The following is a 23,050-nucleotide window of genomic DNA, read 5'->3' on the forward strand; positions in this document are numbered from 1 at the left end:
TACCTATTTATCTACTTGCACTTTGATGTGCTTTTGAACTGCTAGGTTGGTAGGAGCAGGGACCGAGCAACAGGAGCTCACCCCGTCACGGGAATTCAAACCGCTGACCTTCTGATCGGCAAGTCCTAGGCTCTGTGGTTTAACCCACAGCACCACATATTGGCCTGAATATAAGCCACACTTTTTTTCTAAATTCCAACCGTGGAAAGTTAAAGTAAGGCTTAAATTTGCGACCTTACAAAAACTGGCTTTTACGGGACTTCTGGTGAGGCAAGATGGCGGGCGCCAAGGCAGTGCGTAGATCCTAGGACCACCAGCACCACCATCAGACACAATTTTAAGGGAGTGGCTTATATTCGGGTATTGTCTTCTTTTCTTCCCCCCCTTGAATTTTAAAGGTGCAGCTTATTTGCTGGTGCGGCTTATATTCGGGCCAATACGATATATAGAAGCAAATCCTGCCCAGGAACTCACTAGGATGATGGCAAACAACTGCTACACACGGGGCGTGGGGTGTGTGTGCTGGACTCAGGTTAGGTTCACACAGAATTAACTTCACATAGGATGAATATGGCTGTGAGGGATCTTGGCGATTGCATTCTGACTGCCTGAGCCCTTAGGAGATCTGCCGCCGGTCCATGTAAGGTAAGCAAGACAGAGCACTGGCCTGGCTCTGCACAAAGCAGCTCCCCAAATCCCTACCTTCCGTGGTGGATGGGCAAGTGTTTGCGGTGGATCCCGTGGCTGCCTTCCACGAAGGCGTTGGGCGGCTTGTGGTACACGGAGGCCAGAGAACCGATGTGGCAGATGAGCTCGTCCAGCAGAGTGGGCTCAATCAGGTCGGTCTCTTCCGAGATTAGAGGCTTCTCGGACAAGACCACTTCCTTGGCAGTGACGGGGTCCGTGGAAAGGAGGCGCCAGTAGATGTAGCCGCGATCACGCAGGTCCGGGTTGTCGGAATCCTAACGCAAGAGCACAGCACACATTTATTCACATGGCACCAGCCTCATGACAAATTTTAGCTTATAGGTATCTGTCCTTTTGCACTCCTGACTGATATCACCCCCTTCTCCCTGATAAAATAGTGTTCTACTTCTGGTTTTTGTTTTGTTTTGTATGGAGTGGTACAGTTCACCTACCATCTCAGGACTCCACCACATTCTCCTGCATGCATAGAGCATCTCCCTGGCCTCACAGCTCTGAGCAGCTCCCTGATTTCACTATATGGATGTTTTAAGTGTTTTCGTTCTGATTTAAAGTTTAGATTTTATTACTATTCTCGGGAAAGTGAGAGAGCGCTTGGTGCGGTTTTTCTTTCATTCATTCTTTTTACATATTTGTGCTATCAAGATTTTGCTCAGAACATTTGACGCTCGTACGTTTTTGACACAGCTGAAACAATAAAATCCAGCCAAACTGAATGTTTCTTCTCATATACTGATACATATTCAAATGTGGTTGTGGAAACCCAGGGCCAACCACAGGCAGGGGACTATGAAAAATGACCAGAATATTTTAGCTGCAGTTCATTCATTTTCAGCTGTGGATTCTTGCTATAAAAAAGCACAACTAGACATTCCATTGCAGCGCCCATAACCTAGGTTTAAGGTGCCATTTTAGTTCCCAGCTTTCATAACTCAGTTTCTAACACTGGGCAGGAGGACGCAAGGAGTGTGCAACACCACCTATTTCCTGGGAGGGCTGCACTTTAAAAATATATATATATTTATTGAAAAACTGGGTGTGGGAATCAGACAAGACATTACTATGAGGGCATGACTAATTTAGGTCCACCATTTTAAAGAGGTCTACTCAGAGCAGAAAATAGTTGCCTACAGCCCTACGTTCGTATTTAAATCAGCCCTTCCTTCAGAACTAGAATCATAGAATTGTAGAGTTGCAAGGGACCACGAGGGTCACCTAGTCCAACCCCCTGCAGTACAGGGGTCTCTTTGCCCAACGAGGGGCTCGAACCCACAAATTAAGAGTCTCATGATCTACTAGCTGAGCTATCCCACTTATGAGGAATAGAATCTTACTTTACTCCTAGAAGGGCCACAGCTCAGTGGCAAAATGGAAATGATTGGCTGGGCACCCAGTTACTAAAATCAAAGACTTGTAGAGTTGGAAGGTACCCCCCCAAGAGTCATTCCAGCCCAACCCCTGCTAAAGAGTCCCTGGCAGATGCCCCCCAAACCTCTGTTTAAAAGCAGAGGGAGAGAAATGAAGTATTTCTCTACTTCCCAATGAATCAGCAGGAACGATAACACATCCAAAGAGTCTTGTTTTGATTTGGTTTTACTTTCCCACCACCACCACGGATCGGAATCCAAGTCCCGAGTCACAGCAAGAAGCCAACACTGATCCAAGGATGCTATTAAAACATTGCGTGACTCAGCTGAGTGGGCTTTGTAACACTGGGCGTTTGCTGAGCAGTGCAAGCGATCTATAAACTCTTGGCAAGAAAGCCCTGGGTCTGGAAGAAATGGGAAGTGATCTCAAACAAAAACCTGCTGTGCAGACTCAACACACCAGAATCCAAAGGCAGAAGGTGACACAGGAAAACATACGCAACCAGGTGTGAGTTTCGTAGGCCCTTAGATGCATCACCATCAACAAAAATCCCAGCCGCTGTCTGGCCTCTTTGCACCTGAGCCTTCCTCAATAACCCTGCAGTTTTTTTGTTCTTCCCATGTAGGAGACGGAGTCCCACACATGCCTAACCGAGAGGGCTTACCTGCGTAGCCAGGCTCAACACCTGCTGGACCAGCTCCTGAGTCTCGGACGGCTTCTTCAGAAACAGTTTGACGATGGCAGTCAGCAAGGTGAGCTGCACCTGTAGCAAAGCAGGATAATGCAATTAAGAGGCAGCCCACTGACTTCCTTGGGCGAGCTTCAGGGGGCAAAAAATGGCTATATGGATCCTGAAGGAGCCCCTTCCTCTCCCCACCTCCCAGGGTGCACCCAAGAGGCTGGGACTGCTCCCTTTTTCAGCAAACATTCTGCTTGCTTTTCCCCCACCCTAACCCATGTTGCTATAATCCTTACTATCCTCATTCCCAGCCCCGTATCTCCCCAGGTCAGAGCCGGAAAACTCCCCTGCCTGCTTCTCCTGCTCCCTACCATTTCTAGGTCTGTTCCTTACAGCCCACAACCTCCTGGGGGGGAGGACTGAGACTGGCAGGCTGAACTCTGAACAGGAAAGTGGCTATTAAGAGGTGAGGACCCCCAGCAACATTTTGCCATTTTTTGCAATTCTTTTTTAAAATAAGGATCTGCAACTAATGGGTAAGAAAGCATAAATAACTTATCACCCAAAAATAAATTAAATGTTCCTTCCTTTTTCCGGTAAGTCCTTTGATTTCAACAGTAGCTCACAGCATCACTGCCAAACTTTCCAAAGTGAGAGCAAGTAAGTAAAGAGGAGAAAGCGAGTCCCTGTTTAGTACCTGTTGGACATTTTTGCACATTTGGAATCAGCCATTTATCCTAATCTTAGCTGCAGAGGGCTTGTAAATAAGTCTAATGGCATGAGTTGAAATTACTTGCAAAAGAAATGTATTTTCTATACAAGCGAAGGCTTTAAAGGCATCTAAAGCCAAGGCATCTAATTCAGATTAATTTTACCTGGAATAATGAATAGCATTCAGTAACTCTCCGAGGAGGTCTGCTACGAACCTTTGCATCAGAAAAATGAACTGGTCTGGGTCAATGTAATGTGCTATAAATATCTAGAGTCTATTTGCTAGAACTGTAGTTTTAGAAAGTGTGATCTACACGAAGCAATGTGACTGGCCTATGGGAATCAAGCTGCTAAATATATTTGCTTGGTTTTTAGTAATGAGTATTACTTTAGATTGCTTCCAGGTTTCTGGGATATGTCCTGAGGCAAAAACAGTCTTAAATATATCCAGTATGTGTGGAGTAAGATTTTCTGGAAAGTGCTTTCAATAATTCACACAGAACTCATCTAGTCCTGTAAATCTACGGCTCCTTAATTCCTAAATAGTGTCTTGAGTTATTTCCCATCAACTTAATTGATCTAAAAATAATTTTTGACCTGAAGTAATTATCCCAAACTCATTAGTTGTTAAATATGGCTCTAGAAGGCCTTCAGGTGGGTGCTGGTTAGAGTAAATTCCTTTTTTAAAAATGGAAATGTGAGCAAGTCTTTGGGCTGCACCCAGTTACTAAAATGCAAGGGCCCCGTTTGCTCCTTCGAAGCAGCATGCTTTGGAGAGGGGACACAGTTCAGATGCCTTGAATGCTGAAGGTCCCATTTTCGATCCCCCATGGCATCTCCAGGGAGGCCTGGGAAAGATTCCCTGCCTGAAACCCTGGAGAGCCGCTGCCAGTCAGTGTAGACAACACTGAGTTAGATAGACCAAGGGTCTGATTCGGTCTAAGGCAGCTTAAAGGAGGGTCCACAGCTCAGTCCTAGAGTGCCTAACCCGCATACAGAAGGTCTTAGGTCCTATTCTCAGCTTCTCCATGTAAGGCTGGGAATGTATTCCACCTGAAGCCCTGGAAACATCCTAACAGCCTACTGGATCAAAGGATCACCTAGTCCAGCATCTGTTCTGAAACATACCGTTGGGAAGCCTTGGCACAAGAGCCCTCTTCCCTTCTGCAACTGGAATTTAGAGACACTGGTGCCTCCGACGGCGGAGGAAGAGCAAAGCCACTGTGGCCAGCAGGCAGCTGATGCCAAACAGTGCAGAGGCATCAGAGAGCTAGAGGGACAAATGGTCCGTTTCATTCTAAGACAGTTTCCTTTCCCAAAAAAGGGCACCATAGGACTGGAGAGGGAAATATTACCTGGGTGCTTTCATCATGGAAGCCCTCCAGAAAGCTCTCCAGGAGCTCGTCCGCATTGTCAATCCTCTCCGCATATTCGCCCACGATCCAAATCATGGCCGCACGGGCATCCGGCTCGTCCAGAGAGTCCAGGTTCTCGCACAAGGTGGCAATGATGCTCTCGTATCTGGTTCACCAAGGCAAAGGTAAGCGCTTTGCTTTCTCTACGGTTGCCAACTCCTGTAGCATCCTAAATTTTCAATTCTCTGGCTCAACCTTTTAAAGCTCCTAGTCCTCAAATTTAAGAACTCTCGCTCTTGCCACTTCTCTGCCACCTGCTGTCAGCTGTCCCCATTCCTCCATTTGGGAGGAATCTTCAACCAGCATAGCTTTAAAATATGGGAGTGAACCCCAGCTCAAGTGAACATATGTAGGATGCAAGATTTCCATCCACTAAGAGACGGGCCTTTTCAGAGATCCCAGCCACTCACCCCCTCCTCAGAGGGTCTGCTTGGGCCCACCACTTGTCTCCTTTTGAAAGCAGGTAAAAACATGGGTTTTTTTTTATCCTGATCAAACTCTGAAAACAAGGGCTGAACCTCACTGCTGCTGTCAAACCACTAAGAGTTGTTTTCAGCTCTTTAAAACCTTGTAAATCACCTAGAAAATCACATAATTCAAAAGGAGGGTAAAAACTGAGTAAGGAAAAACAGAACACGTAACCATGGCTCAATTTAAAGCAAGTGTCTGAAATCAGCTTTAAAGTCAACAGTAATAAGCAATTGGGTTTGTTTCAAAAACAGAAGAGGGGAATTTCTGCCAGGAGAGGTGGAGAAGCTTAGAAGCCCCCCCCCCACTCCTAAGCACAGCTAGGACATCAACAACGGCATCAGCTGCCCCAGGGCTTTTTGCTGCAGTGGTGTAGACTGTGGGGAGCCATGCTTACTTATTGGGGTACTTGCGGAAGATGTCCCGAATCACCACGATGGCTTCCTGGACGACGTAGTTGACCTTGGTCTGGATGAGGTCCAGGAGGGTGCTGACGCAGCGCTCAGCCGATTGCTGAGAAGAGGACAGAGGAGGAGGTCAGGGTCTAGCAGAAGCCAGGCCCCAGTGCAAATGCTGGCCAGGATCCAACCCACAACTCTGCAGCTCACCCACCGCCTGGTATTATAGAAATCAGAACAGGATTCTCCGCAGGGGAGAGGTCATAGTTCAGTGGCAGAGCACCTGCTCTGCATGCAGAAGGTTCCCGTTATACACCAAAGCAGAAACCGGGGGGGGGGGGGGGAGGTCAGTTCACTTGCCTCCACCTTGATAGCACAGCGTCCGATGGCCCGCACTGCTTTGCGGACAAAATCGACATCCACCTCTGTGGCGTACTCCTTGAGCTCCGCCAGAACCTGTTGGAATCAGACAACGATGATGTAGTAATGATAAAAAGGTAAAGGGACCCCTGACCATTAGGTCCAGTCGTGACCGACTCTGGGGCTGTGGTGCTCATCTCACTTTATTGGCTGAGGGAGCCGGTGTACAGCTTCTGGGTCATGTGGCTAGCATGACTAAGCCGCTTCTGGTGAACCAGAGCAGCGCACGGAAATACCGTTTACCTTTCCGCCGTAGCGGTATCTATTTATCTACTTGCACTTTGACGTACTTTCGAACTGCTAGGTTGGCAGGAGCAGGTACCGAGCAACGGGAGCTCACCCCGCCATGGGGATTCGAACCACCGACCTTCTGATCGGCAAGACCTAGGCTTTGTGGTTTAACCCACAGCGCCACCAGTGTCCCTGTAGATAATGATCACTTAATCATAGTTGTGATGCTCTGTGGCGTCCCCTAGGCTTGGCGCCCAGTGCGGTGGAACCAGTCACGCTGCCCTAAATCCGCCTCTGGCTTTTATGAAGACTCTGTTCAGGCTACTTCCTTGGGATGGGCAGCTCTGCCGGTACCTCATTCCAAGCCCACCCTGTCAGAGGATGCAGCCCTGCCGCCATCCTCTGACTCAGAGGAGGAGTTCCCTGCAGTGCCTCTGCCTCCCTGGCCTTGCAGAAGCCAAAGGCTGCGGAAGACAGGCCAGCTCCATCAGGACTCCGCTTCCTTGTTTGTCACCTGGGGGCACCCAGACTGCCTCAGACTCCAAAAGACAGAAGGCTCATTCCATCAGCTTTGCCGAAAGCCCAGCTCCATCAGGCATCTCTTACGCTGAACTGTGTCCCGCTCATTATAAGAACAACCTTTTAAGAATTGGTGCCCGGTGTTGATTTTTCTTCTTCTTCCCTCCCTGTCCCTTTTCCTTGTGTGCTGTGTTGTTTTACATTGCAAGCCTGCAGTTCCTAGCGAGGTTAGTGGAGAAGCAATCTTGTAATGATATTGATTGCAGATTGCAGCTTCCCATGTTTGTTATTCTGTAGAACACACACACAAGTCAGGTGTCCCCTGGCCCCCCAGAGCTGACCTGAGCAATGTTGGCCTGCGATGCCAGGCGGATCATGATGTCCAGTTTCTCCAGCTTGACATAGATGGGGTCGTTGTACTTCACAAAGAACACCTTGATCTCCTGCTTCAGGATTTCAGGCCTGGGGAAGGGAATGCATGCACAATTTATTATTGTTGTTGTTAACTTATCACCAGCCCTTCACCTCAAGGTCCCAGGGTGGGTTAGGTAAAGGACCCCTGGACGGTTAAGTCCAGTCAAAGGCAACTATGTCCATCTCACTTTTCAGGCCAATGAGACGGCATTTGTCCACAGACAGCTTTCCAGGTCATGTGGCCAGCATGACTAAACCGCTTCTGGCATAACGGGACACCTGACGAGTGTCAAGAGTACACGGAAACGCCTTCCCGTCGCAGCGGTACCTATTTATCTACTTGCACTGGTGTGCTTTCAAGCTGCTAGGTTGGCAGGATCTGGGGCAGAGCAATGGGAGCTCACCCCACCGTGGGGATTTGAATCACCAACCTTCCAATTGGCAAGCCCAAGGCTCAGTGGCTTAGACCACAGTGCCACCCGTGTCCCTATCCCAGAATGGGTTACAACTGTTTAAAACACAACATTTTACATGTGAACTGTATAGCTGTTGTATGGAAGTTAACAAGGAGACAATGAAAATGGATTCTTTGTGCACTAATGGTGGCCAAGAGACTGATACTGAGGAATTGAAAGAATAAAGATATGATACCCTTTAATCAATGGACTGACAATATGACAACACCTGCAACTTATAAACGGACTTTGTTTGCATCAACATGACAACATTTGAAATGAGCTTATACAGAATGCAGAAGGCTATTAACATCCACATACCTAATAGGATAATAACACTTTATCAATCTATATAAGAATGTATGGTAGTATATTACTTTGCATTTTTGTATATATATATCTCTCTCTTTCTTTGTTCTCCCCCCCCCTTTCCCCTTTTGTGATTGAATTTTCCCCAATAAAAATACTAAAATTCAAAAAAATACATTTAAAACAACTTACAATCACAAAAGCAGGGTGGCTCCTAAAAATACACATCTCACACGCAGCGGGTACCATAAACAGGGATGACGTCAGGCTGTGTGAACAGCCGCCCCCACCCGCTCAGCAACTCCTCGTAAAGAGGCAAAGCCACTGCCAAAAGCTGGGATGTGTGCATGTATCTGTCACCAAGAGGGAGCCACTCCATCAGGCTTTATTTGAGAAAGATAAATGATTTAAATCCCCACTCAGACTTGAAGCTCACTGGGTGTGACCTTGGAGGGGCAGGGTGTCAGTCACTGCTTCTCAGCCTAGCCTCCCTCACAGGGTTGTTGTGAGGAGAGGAAAAAGAACCATGGATCTACCTAGAGCTCCTTGGGGGAAAAGGTGGGCTAGAAATGCAAGCACCGTATTTTTCGCTCCATAAGACGCACCAGAACATAAGGCACACCTAGTTTTGGGAGGAGGAAAACAAGAAAAGAAAAATTCTGAATCCCAGAAGCCAGAACAGCAAGAGGGATCTGGATTCTGGGATAGCCTCTGGCTGTTATGGCTTCTGGGATAGCCGAGCCAAGCCTCTTCAGGGCAGCGGGATGAAGGCTCCCCCTTCCCAGAAGAGGCTGTGCATGGCTAAGGCAGAAGCCAGGAGAGGCGCTTTGCTGAAGAGGCGCTGCGCAGAGAGAGAGAACTGCGCAGCGCCCCTTCAGCCAAGCGGGAGGAGGAACGGAAGGAGCCCCTTCCGTTCCTCCTCCGGCTTCGCAGGAGAGGCGCTGTGCAGAGAGGGTGAACTGCGCAGCACCATTCGCTCCATAAGACGCACTCACATTTCCCCTTACTTTTTGGGAGGAAAAAAGTGTGTATTATGGAGCGAAAAATACGGTAACTGACTGGCCACAAAGAAGGGAGACAGCCGTCCGGGTGGAAGAGTTTCCCCAAGCTGCCCCTCTGACCTTTTCTGCACGATCAGGTTGATGTTCCTCAGGGCGACATACTGGACCTCGGGCTCCCCAGACAGCAGGGTGACCAGCGGCGGGGCCAGCTTCTTCAGCAGCATGTTGTAGTAGTCAGAATCCTTGGGGAGGAGCTCCAGGAACTTCATCAGCACCTTGACAGCTGACAGCACCACGGCGGAGTTGGCGTGAGAGAGGCGGGGAGTGACTCGCTCGCAGATGCTGCCGGGGGGGAGACAGGAAGGGGGCCGAGATTCAGGATACACCTGGGAAACGCTGGGAGTAACTCAACATAGTGCTAAGTTAAGTTCCTGAAGGGTGTACAAGTCGGGCTAGCGGGATGGCAAGAGGAGAGGCAGGAAGACAGCGAGGTTCTTGCGCCGGGTTGCACCAACAGCCCTGACACTTCCTGTTGCACAGCCAGCTTTCTCCAGCCCTTTAACTAGAAGCCTGCCTTAATGCACATCAACAGTTGCATTTTGAAGCCTGCAAGTTTGGCAAACCAAGTTGATGGGACTATGCCGAAATGGCAAAATTAACTGGGAAGCTCGGGAATCAGGAAGACGGGAAATTTTAAAAAGAAGGGGAAATGTTCATAATGTCTATACAAAATCGTTGTAAGCTGGTTGAAACACTAGCAGGGTTTTAAATACACTTGTAACAAGAATGTATAGATAACCTAGGAAGATGAAAAAAATGGAGAAGTATTGATATGCAGTTGAAAACAGAATATAAAGGACCCATGGAAGGGATGGGGGTAAGTCAAGAGATTCAGAGCAATCTCGATATTTGGATTTTGAATTGTTTTATGTTGTATGCTTATATTTTTGAAAATCAATAAAAAAGATTGTAAAAAAGAAACTTGTAAGTTTACAGAGCTACAGGGGTTTCACATCCCATTATTATTTATAGCAAATACCACAAACAAAAATGCGAAATTGATGTAGATAGGTCAATTTTTACAGTGATTTGAAATCTGAACTTGAACCCGCTTAATATGTTGGCAGCCTTATTTGCTGAGGATCCCTCTCCTTTCTTTAAGTTAATTATCTTATTTTTATTTTGCTTGTCTTCTTTTAAAAGGCAAGCCATATGAAGTGAGAGACTGTGTTTCAGCTGCTGACAGAGGCATCCTCCATGACTATTTCCATGCTTTCCCCAGTGTCTGTTACAAGAATCCTACAGCAAGGGACTCCACAAGTCAAATGCGTATTACTCTAGAGGTGTCACATGCCTCTGCCCACAGATGTGAAGCTGCTGAGCCAGGAGGAAGCAAGTGGCGCTAAGGGACAGGGGTCTGCAACCCGAGGCCTACCTACCTCTGGGCTTCACGGTCATCCTTTGGGTTGTAGTTGGAAAGGCAGTCCAAAATGAAGATCTGTCCCCACTCAGTGCACTCGTTCAGAGCAGTGAGCAACTTATTGATGTTCTGGGGGTTCAGGTCCAGCAGGTTGCTGTTTGGGTGAGATTCGCTGATTTCGGACAATGCAGCTACAGCGTTGGCCACCACCTGCAAGAGGGAAGGGAAAAGGAACAATCCATGCTTTCCAAATCTTGGCTGAGATTTTGTGGGGGCGTTTTAATGCCTAGCCAAAGGGCATTAAAAAAGCTTGGAATTATACAAAGAAGCAAGATGGTCTCTGAGCATATAGAAAGCAATTATGCACACCAGCAAAACTCAAAGTAAAACCAGTCCACAGTTATCTGGGAGTAGAATTGAGGCTGACCATTTGTGACCCTCCACCTGATCTCACAGGATCCTCAACCTAATTTCATGGGGGTGGCAAAGAGAGAGAGAGAAAGGTGGCTCCACTCAGGGCGCTCGAATGGTTAAGAGTGTCAGACCAGGACCTGGGAGACCTGGGTTCGAATTCCCACTCGTCCATGCAACTCACTAGGTGAGCTGGGCCAGTCCCTGCCTCTCTCAGACCAACCTCCCTCACAGGGGTGTTGTAAGGACCATCATTTTCAATACAACCCTCGCCGCAAACCTGGCAAATCTGGAACAATCCTCAATGTTCAAATAACACAAATATTCTTCCTTTATGCAAAGGCAAACATTTGTTCTCCATTTTTTTCCTTCCACTATTTGGGCTTTGTTACTTAACCCATATGGAACTGTGCTTATTCTACATGCCCCCTTTACGGTTTCATTTTTTTATCTGTTAATTATCTTCTCTTGCTATATAATAGTCCTCTCTGTTTTATATGCATTACAGTGGTACCTCAGGTTAAGTACATAATTCGTTCCGGAGGTCCGTTCTTAACCTGAAACTGTTCTTAACCTGAAGCATGACTTTAGCTAATGGGGCCTCCTGCTGCCGCTGCGCCACCGGAGCACAATTTCTGTTCTCATCCTGAAGCAAAGTTCTTAACCTGAAGCACTATTTCTGGGTTAGCGGAGTCTGTAACCTGAAGCGTATGTAACCTGAAGTGTATGTAACCTGAGGTACCACTGTATAACATAAAATACAATTTTAAAAAAACCTTTACAAACGAAAAAAGTGGGCTTGAGCCCCAGAACCCATCTTTAAAAATAAAAATAAAAATTAGCCCCAAACATGTGGAAGGAGCAGCATTCTTGGCTCCCTAAGCATTGTTATTTTTTAATTCCAAAGAGTGCCAGCTCAGAGCGACGTGGGTTTGTGTGTGAGAGAGAAACTGGGGACGTGAACGATCCTTCACTGCCAATTCAGCAGTGAATAAAATGACTTAATGAACAAGGGGGTGGGGGTGGAAGGGAGAGGAGGGAAGGAGAAAGAAGCCTGTCTCTCTCCATCAAGCAGAGAAGGGGAAAATGTGATAGACGGGGAAAGCAGGAGGGGATCTGGGACACCAGGAGGAAGAGCAATTAGATTACTTTTGTTATTATCCAAGGCTAATTGGAAATTAAACCAAGTGTGGAATGTGGCTAATGGAGGGGAATGCGCCTGCCATTTAGAGGCCCTGACTCTTAGACTCAGCCGCCTGTTAAGTGCCAGGAAGGGAAGGAGGTGGATGGAGGCAGCACCAGGAGGTGGAAGAGGAAAGATGGTTAGGGAGAGGGTGGCAAATCAAGGTGGGGTTGGCTCTCTGGTGCTGAGCAGCACATAAACACCCTTCTGCTGCCTTAGACAGAGCCTGTCCATCTCAGCATCTCATCTATGCTGCCTGGCAGCCCTTCTCCAGGGTGCCAGGGAGGGAGTCTTTCCCAGCTGTCTCTGCAGATGCCACCAGGGACTGGACCCCAGGGCCTGCAAAGCCCTGAGCTATGGTCCTTCCTCTGAAAATGAAGTGTGACGCTAGTCCTCATGTTTCTGCATAATGGGAACGTAGGAAGCTGCCTCGTACCAAGTCAGACCATGGGCTCCATCTAGCCCAGCGCAGTCTACACTGACTGGCAGCAGCTCTCCACTATATCTGTAGATGAAATGAAATGAGGCCAAGTGGCAAAGAAGTCATCTCAAGCTCTTTGGCCCACAAAATGCTTTCACTCATGTGAGATTCTTTTTCCAAGATTTGCCAAGTCTTAGGATACTAAAATAGCCCAGATTACTGAGCTCAAAAGTCTTCCAAAGCTTAGCAATTGCGGCCCGGGAGCAGTCAAAAGATGCCAGAGCAGGTCTCCATCCGAATCTACAAATATAGAAGAGGCAAGCCAGAGAAGGGGGGAGTGAATCCTTTTCCAATGAGATCTCAGAAAATGCTTTTGTCCTGAACCTGCTGGTGCCATTGCTGTGCCCTGATGCTTGCCAGAATGGATGGGATCTGGAATCCAACAATATCTGGAAAGAGGCCTACACCGGCTCTCCTGGATTTGGAGCCGTGCTGTTTTTTGGCATCGGTTTTGCTTCTTTTTTTTACAGCAGAGAAGAAAAAGAAAAGCAGGAGGGTGGAAATGTAAAGGTTTTCACTTAAAAAAATAATAATGTGGCAGTCAACAAAGGATGTCGAAATGATTCTGGGAAAGGAGGGGGGGAGAGAGAGAAAAGATCACAGCAGCAAGAAGAACAGAACATGCCAGACAATGGACCCCTCGCAAAGAGCTGCTTTCATTTGGCGTTAAAAATAAGAGCGGCAGAAGTGAAAGGTTAAGGGGGTGCGTTTGACTGTTTTGTTCTGCAGCAGATCTGCAGGTGGGGGAACAGGGACGGGGAGGGTTCAACAGCCCGCCCACGGCTACCTAGGGACTCACCACACTGCGTCTTTGTACCAGAGGGGAGAGGAGGTCAGGTATAACCCCCCCTCCCCGACCAGGCAGCCATCTCCAGTTCCTCAGATTTCAGAACATGCCCACGCCCAAAGTGGGAGGAATAGCCACAAGTGATCTATTTCCGGTAGGACCTAGGAATCTGTTTTGAAACAAGCCAGGCCTTCTGGTCTGCTTGGTCCCGCATGATCACTCTGACCGCCAACAATTCAGGATCTCAGGCAGAGAGATAAGGACATAGGAAGAGCCTCCTGGATGAGGCCAGTGGCCCACCTAGTCCAGCATCCTGTTCTCACAGTAGCAAGCAAGACCTGAGCACAGCAGTCCTCTCCCCTCCTGCGTTTTCCAGCAACTTGTATTCTGAAGCATCACTTCCTCAAACTGTTTAGGCAGAGCACTGCCATCGCGACCAGCAGCCATCCATCAAAGAATCACAGAGCTGTAGAGCTGGAAGGGACCCCGCGGGTCATCAAGTGCAACCCCCCCGCAATGCAGAAATCTTAACACGCAGTCCCGCATCCAATCTGAAACCGTTATCAGACCCTGCTTAGCTCTGCAGATGTGCTAGAGGTTTTCTTGTTTCTGTCTAATCCTTTAAAGTGGCCCATCATCAAAGAAAGTCAAACAAGGAAGTCCCAGGAATTGCACTGCCGCCCCCCCCACCCTACGGCCCCCTCCAGCTAGAACAAAACTGCATCGTGCTGCCCCCTTGTGGCTCGTCTTCCACAGCTACAGGAGAAACGGCCCAAAGTACATCCGGCTTTCGGGAACCATTTGCAGACTCTGACAAGGAATCATAGAATCATAGAATCATAGAGTTGGAAGAGACCACAAGGGCCATCGAGTCCAACCCCCTGCCAAGCAGGAAACACCATCAGAGCACTCCTGACATATGGTTGTCAAGCCTCTGCTTAAAGACCTCCAAAGAAGGAGACTCCACCACACTCCTTGGCAGCAAATTCCACCGTTGAACAGCTCTTACTGTCAGGAAGTTCTTCCTAAGACTTGGGTTATATCGCGGCCCATCGGCCACAGGACCAATGGCCTCCATTGACCCCCCTGGGGCTTCCCAGCCTTCCTGCTGCTATGTCGTTTGCTCTCCGCATGAGGGGTGCAACCCGAGGCCTTCTCCTTTTTCTCTTGGAAGCTGGTGTGGCACAGCGGATAGCAGAATGGGCTACCAATCAGAACACACATGCCCTCCCCTAAAGTACATTTCGCTTCTGGCAAACCGCGTCATTTCTCATGCACAACATGGGAAATAATAATACTGGCCCAATTCACAAGGCCGTTTCAGGGATTCCGATAGGATGAGGTTCGCAATAGGCTTTGGATGCTCAAAAACACTAGATAAAGAACACTCTCGCCCTTCTCTGGCCATCTCTCATTCCCCCGGGGCTTCTGTGACATCACTGCAGTTCAGCCAATGGGGAGACACAAATCCCCAGGTTTTAACAGTCAACCTGTGCTCACTTCACAAGCTTCACCTTTTCAAGTTGCTGGTATGTTGTTGTTGTTGCTGCTGTTGTTATTCATTAAATTAATATCCCAACCTTTCCTCCGAGGAGCTTAAAGTGGCATACATTGTTCTCTCCCCTCCCATCATACCCTCTGAACACTCTTGTGAGGCAGGCAAGGCTAAGATAGGCAGACAGAGACTGACCTAAGGTTACCTTGTAAGCTGTAAAGCTCAGAGAAAATTTGGGCCTCAGTCTCCCTCTTCTCATTCCATCACTCTAACTGCTATACCACACTGCTGCTTTCAGCAAAATGACTGGATCCCCTGCACTCAACCTGCAAAACGTCCACGTTCTCAGCTTTAATAGGACGCTTCCGTCTTTCGCAATGCCCAAAAATTGAGTCCCCACAGGACCGCAACACAGATTTTCACCTTTTTGCTGTAGGATTTTTGTCTTGGCATTTCGGGGGTTGTATATACATAAGGCTTTTTTAACCTGGTGACAGTTAAATAAAGACTTAAGACATAGAAAAGGCATTCTTTTTACACTCCCCAACATAAGGAGACAGTTGCTTTGGCGAGAACACTGCGTCTCTGAGAAACCATCAATATTCATGGGAGGAAGTCTGAACAGAACCAGCTTGGAATGCTGCCTTTCAAAAGCCAGAAAGGCATCTAATTTCCTAGCAAAGGGCCGGCCGGGGGGGAGAGAAGCAGCAGCTTCCAGTAAAACGTGAGGGCAGCAAAGTCAGACACTTTCGGAGCCATTGTCTCAGGAAAAGCCAGAAGATCAAATTCAGAACAGATCGTCCTGAGGTTCCTTGTTTGTGGAAGGGACTCTGGCACTTGGCCAGCAAATATATCACTATCAAGAGAGGCTCAAGCCGGCAGGATTGGCATTCCGGTCCATTTGTTCCATTACGGGCCCAGAAAGTGGGAAACCCGGACAATGGCACAAACACCCCAGGATGAACGGGCTGCAACCAGATGTCACCTCCACCACCACCAACTACGCGCAACAAGAAAGGGAGAGGAGGTTTGGGAATCTGTTCTCGATGGCAATTCTGGCCCTAACTTGCTTTGACTGGCCTGGTCAGAACTGGATGTAATTGAAGCTAGTAACTTAACATGGTGAGTTATCAGGAGCCTCAAGGCAGGGCATTAGAAAAGTCTGCCCACAGCAGCTGCATTCAGCCCTTTGGGGAGACCTTAGAGGCTAGGCCTTTAGATAATCCAGACCAGCCTTCCCTGCAGATGTTTTAGACTACAAACCGCCCTCCTCGCCAATCTGGATATAACCTGCCCGAGGAAGGGTGCTCTCTGCTTACCTGCTGGTCATCTCAAAGGCTTCTTTCCTGCCACAGATGATTACCCAAGTGAACACATGAGAGTCTGGTAAATTGGAGATGATCCCAAAAATCTGGCAGCCTGTAAGATGGGACTCTGCACACAGACCAACTATGACCTGTGTACACGCATCAAGATTTGGAGATTAAGGGGTTGACTAAAGGCCCCACCACCAAACGCCCAAATGTAAAGTTCCCTGGTGTTGGGGGATTAATTCTGTTTGCCAGCAGGGGTGGGCAGGCATCTATCTCGGCACCCCATGGTAGATGAGATCATCACCAACCAACGCCATCACTGACTCCCCAAATCCCTATGGGGATTCAATCTACTTGACCCTACTGGAACAAGAGCACTTCTCCCTGGTCCTAACCCAGAAGAGCTGGCAGCTGCGATCCCAGTTGGCAGAAGGCGCCCCTGTAGAGACATCCTCATAACTTTTGAAGACACACCTGTTCAGACAGGTAGGCCCCTGATCTCTCAACCTGTGTCTGCCATGTTGCTTTAATACGACCGTTTCTATCGCATCTTTTCATTATGGGTGTTTACATTCTAATATTTCACATGGAATTGTTCTACTGATAGCCAGCAGCCACACATCAGACCTCACTTGTGAATTCTAAGGGGCAAGGAAACTTGTGCAGTTTCAAAACCAGTGGTTAAAAATCAGTGCTGTCTATCATCTTAATTCAAAATTGTCTCTGCCTGTACCCAAACAGTCAAAAACCTCCTCCTTGGTCTCAGGAACCATAATGTAAAATGGTTCTCCAGCTGTTGTTGGACTACAACTCCCATCATCCCTAGCTGGCAGGACGAGTAGTCAGGTGGTGATGGGAATTGTAGTCCAAAAACAGCTGAAGACCCACGTTTGGGAAACCCTGGCCTACATTGACCAACAGCGGCTGTCCAGGATTTCAGACACAACTCTTTTCAAACCTGTACCCAAGCATGATTCTAGTTCTCATTGTTCTGAGTAAAGGCTTGAAACAGGAACATAGGAAGCTGCCTTGTGCTGAGTCAGACCAGTGGTCCATCCAGCTCAGCACCGGCCACAATGACCAGCAGGGTTTCAGACATCCCCACTTGGAGATGCCGCTGGGAACCGATCCTGAGGCCTTCTGCACGGAATGCAGGTGCTCTGGTGCTGAGCTACACAGCGCCACAATCCTGCGCACATACACACTTGCGTTAGCCGAGAAACATTATGCCAAGCATCAAGGAAGCGTCCCCTGCGGGAGGGGTACTTTATTTACCATGGGATTGGAGTCTGCAATGAGGTCGCGAAGGGAGTCCAGGAAGCCCTGGTCCTCCACCATCTGGGCGTTGATGTCATGCAGCTTGGCCACGCAGACGGCCGCCGTCTTCCGCACGTAGGGGTCCTCGTCCTTCAGGCACTTGCGGAGCGGCTCACACAGGTACTCGGTAATTTTGTCCACACGGATGCAGCCCATGGTGCGCACCGCCAGCGCACGGATGAGAGGGTTGGGGTCTTCGCAGTCCTGGGGGGGGGGAGAGAAGCAGGTCGTCACAAAGGTGTTCTGTGCAGTTTCACTCCCCCAGAGGGAGAGAGTTTGAGTCCCGCCACTTCCTGGGACGCAATCAAGTTGCTTCAGGGCTGGACTGCTGCAATGTGCTCTATGGCAGGCTTCCCTTGCGCTTAGCCTGGAAGCTGCAGTGAGGGTGGGATGCTGCGGCACGACTGCTGGTAGGAGTGAGGCCATGTCAACATGCAACACCTCTGCTCAGAGAATGGCACTGGCTGCCAGTTTGCTACCTGGGCAAGGTCAAGGTGTTACTATTGGTGTATCAAGCCCTTAGGAACTTGGGATCATTTTACGTGTGAGATTGCCTTACCCTGTATATGCCCACTCAACCGTTTCAATCTGCTGGCATGTAATACCTGTTCCGCACCTTTATAATAATAATAATAATAATAATAATAATTTATTTATACCCCGCCCATCTGGCTGGGCTTCCCCAGCCACTCTGGGCAGCTTCCAAAAGAATATTAAAATACTATAATACATCAAACATTAAAAGCTTCCCGAAACAGGGCTGCCTTCAGATGTCTTCTAAAAGCCTGGTAGTTGTTGTTCTCTTTGACATCTGGTGGGAGGGTGTTCCACAGGGAAGGCGCCACTACCGAGAAGGCCCTCTGCCTGGTTCCCTGTAACTTGGCTTCTCGCAGTGAGGGAACTGCCAGAAGGCCCTCGGTGCTGGACCTCAGTGTCCGGGTAGAACGATGGGGGTGGAGACGCTCCTTCAGATATACTGGACCAAGGCCGTTACGGCTTTAAAGGTCAGCACCAACACTTTGAATTGTGCTCTTTAGCGTGGCCACACAGACGCTCTGGAACTCCCTGCCTATTGACACCAGACAGGCACCTTTACTGTACTCTTTTTAACACCTGCTAAAACAATCTTGGGACACGGGTGGTGCTGTGGGTTAAACCAGAGCCTAGGACTTGCCGATCAGAAGGTCGGCTGTTCGAATCCCCCTGATGGGTTGAGCTCCCGTTGCTCAGTCCCTGCTCCTGCTAACCTAGCAGTTCGAAAGCACGCCAGTGCAAGTAGATAAATAGGTACCGCTCCAGCGGGAAGGTAAACAGCGTTTCTGTGTGCTGCTCTGGTTCGCCAGAAGTGGCTTAGTTACGCTGCCCACATGACCCGGAAGCTGTCTGCGGACAAACGCCGGCTCCCTCGGCCAATAAAGGGAGATGAGCGCCGCAACCCCAGAGTCGGCCATGACTGGACCTAACAGTCAGGGGTCCCTTTACCTTTACTAAAACCATCTTGCCTAGATGACCCTACCCAGATTTGCAAAACGTTGACATGTGTTGTAACCTGCCTTGATTTAACCTTTGACTTTTTAATTATTCTCCGAATGTTTCAAATAGGCCTTTTTAAATGTTCGTATTTTACTGTTTTATTCTTTTCGTAAACCGCTCTGAGGTCTTTTTTCGCTTAAATCATGCAGTATATAGATTTTATTAAATAAAGTCATTCTCTTAAAGATGTGCAGCCCTGCCTGAAGATACTGAGGCTTGAACTTGCGGTGCTTTTTCACTGAAGAATGGCTCTTCCTAGTCGGATGACATGCTGCCTATAAGGATGTCATCATAACATTGGGGTTCCTTCTGCATGCAACCCGGCCATCGCGACAACTGGCACTTTGCTGACATGTAGTAAAATTAAAGCACCCATAATTCCCCAACTGCCCCAATTACCTTCACAAAACTGTTGACTGCCATGATGGCCATATCCGGCTGGCTTTTGGCATAGTTCATCAAGTACAGGTAGACCAGCTTCTTCAGCTCCAGGTTGTCAGTCTGCATGCAGTTCACTACATCTGGGAAAAGGGAGCTAGATGATAGATAGAGAGGGAGGGAATGAGAATGCTGAGTTGAAGCAGGAACCCTGAAACTGGAAGCAGACCTCCAATATTCCAAGCAAATTATTATTATTATTATTAGGAATATTAATTTATATTTTAAAGGAATAAATCTCAAAGCGGTTTAACGACACACTAAAACATCTAATTAAACATTGCTGAAGTATACATTCAAAGCAACGTAATTAACAGGAAAGTCAAATACTATCTTAAAGATTTCAAAACAAAACACTGCAGAAGAGATCAACTACAGAATGCACGTTTAACAAATAAAATGACCTTAAACAGTTCGAAAGAAAACATTACCAAAGGCAGTCAAACATAAAACACACTTTTAAAACAGATCTGCATTGCCTAACAGTAGGGCCGGCCCCAACGGGGGAAAAACTGAAGCGTGGAAACCTAACTCAGGGTCTCAGGTCAGACTTGCAAGCTGATGGGTATGGCTGGGCCAAAACAGCCTGGCAGGCCTGATTCAGCCCATGGGCTGGAGGTTCACCACCACTACCACCTGCCCTACAGAATTTGGCAATAGGGGATCGTATGACCCTCCTGTTTTTGCTGGACTGCCCATGATGTGTTGGGGCTGATGGGAGCTGGAATCTCAACAATCTTTAGAGGAGGAACATTCTCCCCTGAGTATGCCCAGAGATTGCTTCCTCCATGACAGCAAAGAGTCCCAGACACATGGACCAGGGGTGGGGAGCCTGCCGCTCTCCCAGTGTTGCTGGACTAAAACTCCCCTCACCCCTAGTGACTGGGCATGGTGCACTGGGGCTGATGGGAGCTGGACTGCAGCAATGGCTGGAGGAGAGACGCAGCTTCCTGCATCCCTGCTAGAGGGCTCCAGCACTGCGGAGACAGAAAGAGAGGGAAAGGGGTGTTACCTTATGGGTAAAAGCATATTGGGAAATGATACATAATGAATTGAAAAAAATGTTCAAATGTACTTTCAGGGGGAAAAAACCAGAGTCCTTTCTGTTGGGGATAATTCAGACTGAAATTCCCAGGTGTTAAAAAGGTTATTTATGTATGTCACTACTGTGGCCCATGTTTTGTTAGCTCAAAAACGGAAAACGAGTGAGGTCCCAACCAAAGAAAAATGGCAATTTAAATTGGCAGAATATGCGCATCTTGCAGACGTAACATATAGAATAAGAGAACAAGAAGAACATAAGTTTAGAGAAGACTGGAAAACATTTATTGAATATATGGGAAATAATTGTGTACAGCTGAAAACGCTGGCAGCATTAAGGTAAACTCAACAGTGTAAATAAGCTTTGATGGATGTAATAATGGAATACTGCACGGTATGGTTTTTGTAAAATATGCAGGGATTTATGATATGTAAAACGAACCACGGAAAGAAAAGGAGCGAAGTGATTGATATCGTAATGATGTAAAAATGATTACTTTAAATTGTAAAACAGAAAATTTAAATATATATATGAGTGTTACCTGACATCCTTCCCCACGGTCATGGCAGCAATGACCTTCTTCACAGCTTCTTTCCTCTTCTCCTTCTTCTCATTGTTGAGCTCCGCTTTCAGTTCAAAGATCTCCCCTGAAATGAAACGTGAGGCCGTGAGAGAGAGCCACAGTGTACAGAAATAATATGGCATAATGATTACTCCTGTTGGTTTGGGCCAATGGACCATCTAGCCAAGGACCCTCTTCTCAAAGCAGCCAACCAGACGCCTGTGGGAAATGTACAAAAATCCAAGCACAACAGCATTTTGCCCTCCTGCGGCTTCCACCAACTGATATTTCAGAAAGCATGCCTCCAACTGTGGCAGCAGAGCATAGCCATCATGGCTAATGCCACCAATAGCCCCCTCTTCCAGGAAAAAGAATTCCCCACCGCTCAGGTATCAAGCAGTATACCCAGTATACCTGAAGGAGCATCTCCACCCCCATTGTTCAGCCCGGACACTGAGGTCCAGCTCCGAGGGCCTTCTGGCAGTTCCTTCCCTGAGAGAAGCGATGTTATAGGGAACCAGGCAGAGGGCCTTCTTGGTAGTGGCACCCGCCCTGTGGAAATCCCTCCCATCAGATGTCAAAGAAATTAACAACTACTATATTTGACGTTTAGAAGACATCTGAAGGCAGCCCTGTTTAGGGAAGTTTTTAATGACTGATGTTTTAATGTATTTTTAATCTTTTGTTGGAAGCTGGCCAGCCACTCTGGGGAAACCCAGCCAGATGGATGGGGTATAAATATATTATTATTATTATTATTATTATTATTATTATTATTATTATTTTCAACCTAAACAGCAGGAAAATTGCTTTAGAATCCATCTAGAACATTTCCCGAGAACTGAAACGGAGACTGATTCAGCAAAACCTAATATTCTGCAGACACTGGACTCGGCAATGGTTTTATAGGATGGCTGCCAACGCGTTTCCCTCAAACCCAGTGGAAAGAGAGGTGGTGTGGCAGGAAGAGCCTCCATGTGATCTAGCATGCTGCCTAGGCTTTTGAACCACATCTGCATCATTCCCAAATCCTCCCCCCCCAACCCAGGTATCTCTAGAAACAAGCTGCAATATCACATTAATGAGTGGAATCTAACCTTTTTTATTGGTAGTGAAATATTTGGAGTCTGTCATGATTTCAAGTTCTTATCACACCTGGAAACAAACAATATAGCAATATTTTAATGCTTAATAATAAGAAAACCCTATGCCGTTTACATAAAATGGTACAAAATAGTTCTTTAGAGAAGAGCAGACGTAATACAATTATCAAAATAAATTTAAGAATTAGGCTTTATACCCTTCCAGATGCTCTGGGAATTAGGTAAGAGGGAACTTTATCAATTTGAAGCATTAAAGAAAAACTCTCCTGGGTCAAACCAAAAGTCCATCTAAGAGCACTTTTATCAACAGAAACCCACTGGAAGATCCCAGGCGGCTCTCACAGACATCTCCTGCTTTTTTCTAGCACCTGTCAGAGAGAGGTATCCTGTTTCTCCATTTTTAATCCTATATTCACAAAGGGTCAATCTAACGTCACACAGAAATCCACCCATATCCATAATCCATCACCTTTTTGCCCAGTCTTTCCATAAGATTGGGCACTGTCATGTTATTCATTCATTCATTCTTTTGCATTCAAATCCTGCCATATAAATACATATATACATATAAACAGACATATAGACATATGTGTGTGTGTGTGTGTGTGTGTGTGTGTACGTATATACACACACACACCCTCTCATAAAATATCAGGGTGGCACAGAGCAATATAAAATTTGTATTAAATAAAAATGATTTTTAAAATAGTAAGAAATCGATCTTCCAGTGCAGTCGTACCGACACTTCAGAGCTTCCTGTCTATCGACATGAGGTAGGCTGCCTGTTTAAAATGAAATTGTTGAGGTAAGTCTTTCCAGACACGCAGGAGATGTGTTTTAAACTCTTTCACCACTAATTTTAATTATTTTTA

General features: G+C 47.3%; 1 protein-coding gene across 2 annotated transcripts in view; it reads right to left on the bottom strand.

Moving 5' to 3' along the window:
• The window catches only part of AP2B1 (adaptor related protein complex 2 subunit beta 1), a 63,129-nt gene that overhangs the window by 35,857 nt on the left and 4,222 nt on the right, over window positions 1-23,050 (bottom strand). For both annotated transcript variants that reach the window (XM_081172937.1, XM_081172936.1), the window contains exons 2-13: window positions 22,173-22,230; window positions 21,055-21,160; window positions 19,433-19,568; window positions 17,459-17,704; window positions 10,533-10,723; window positions 9,214-9,435; window positions 7,256-7,376; window positions 6,105-6,200; window positions 5,744-5,859; window positions 4,819-4,984; window positions 2,738-2,836; window positions 703-962 (exon numbers count right to left, since the gene is read on the bottom strand). In XM_081172937.1, the coding sequence (XP_081029063.1) occupies window positions 703-962; window positions 2,738-2,836; window positions 4,819-4,984; window positions 5,744-5,859; window positions 6,105-6,200; window positions 7,256-7,376; window positions 9,214-9,435; window positions 10,533-10,723; window positions 17,459-17,704; window positions 19,433-19,568; window positions 21,055-21,160; window positions 22,173-22,209 (1,796 nt within the window). In that variant the 5' untranslated portion in view covers window positions 22,210-22,230. The remainder of the gene's footprint in view (window positions 1-702; window positions 963-2,737; window positions 2,837-4,818; window positions 4,985-5,743; window positions 5,860-6,104; window positions 6,201-7,255; window positions 7,377-9,213; window positions 9,436-10,532; window positions 10,724-17,458; window positions 17,705-19,432; window positions 19,569-21,054; window positions 21,161-22,172; window positions 22,231-23,050) is intronic.

Source organism: Podarcis bocagei (assembly GCF_964188305.1).
Source record: "Podarcis bocagei genome assembly, chromosome: 15".
In the NCBI taxonomy this organism is placed as follows: Eukaryota; Metazoa; Chordata; class Lepidosauria; order Squamata; family Lacertidae; genus Podarcis; species Podarcis bocagei.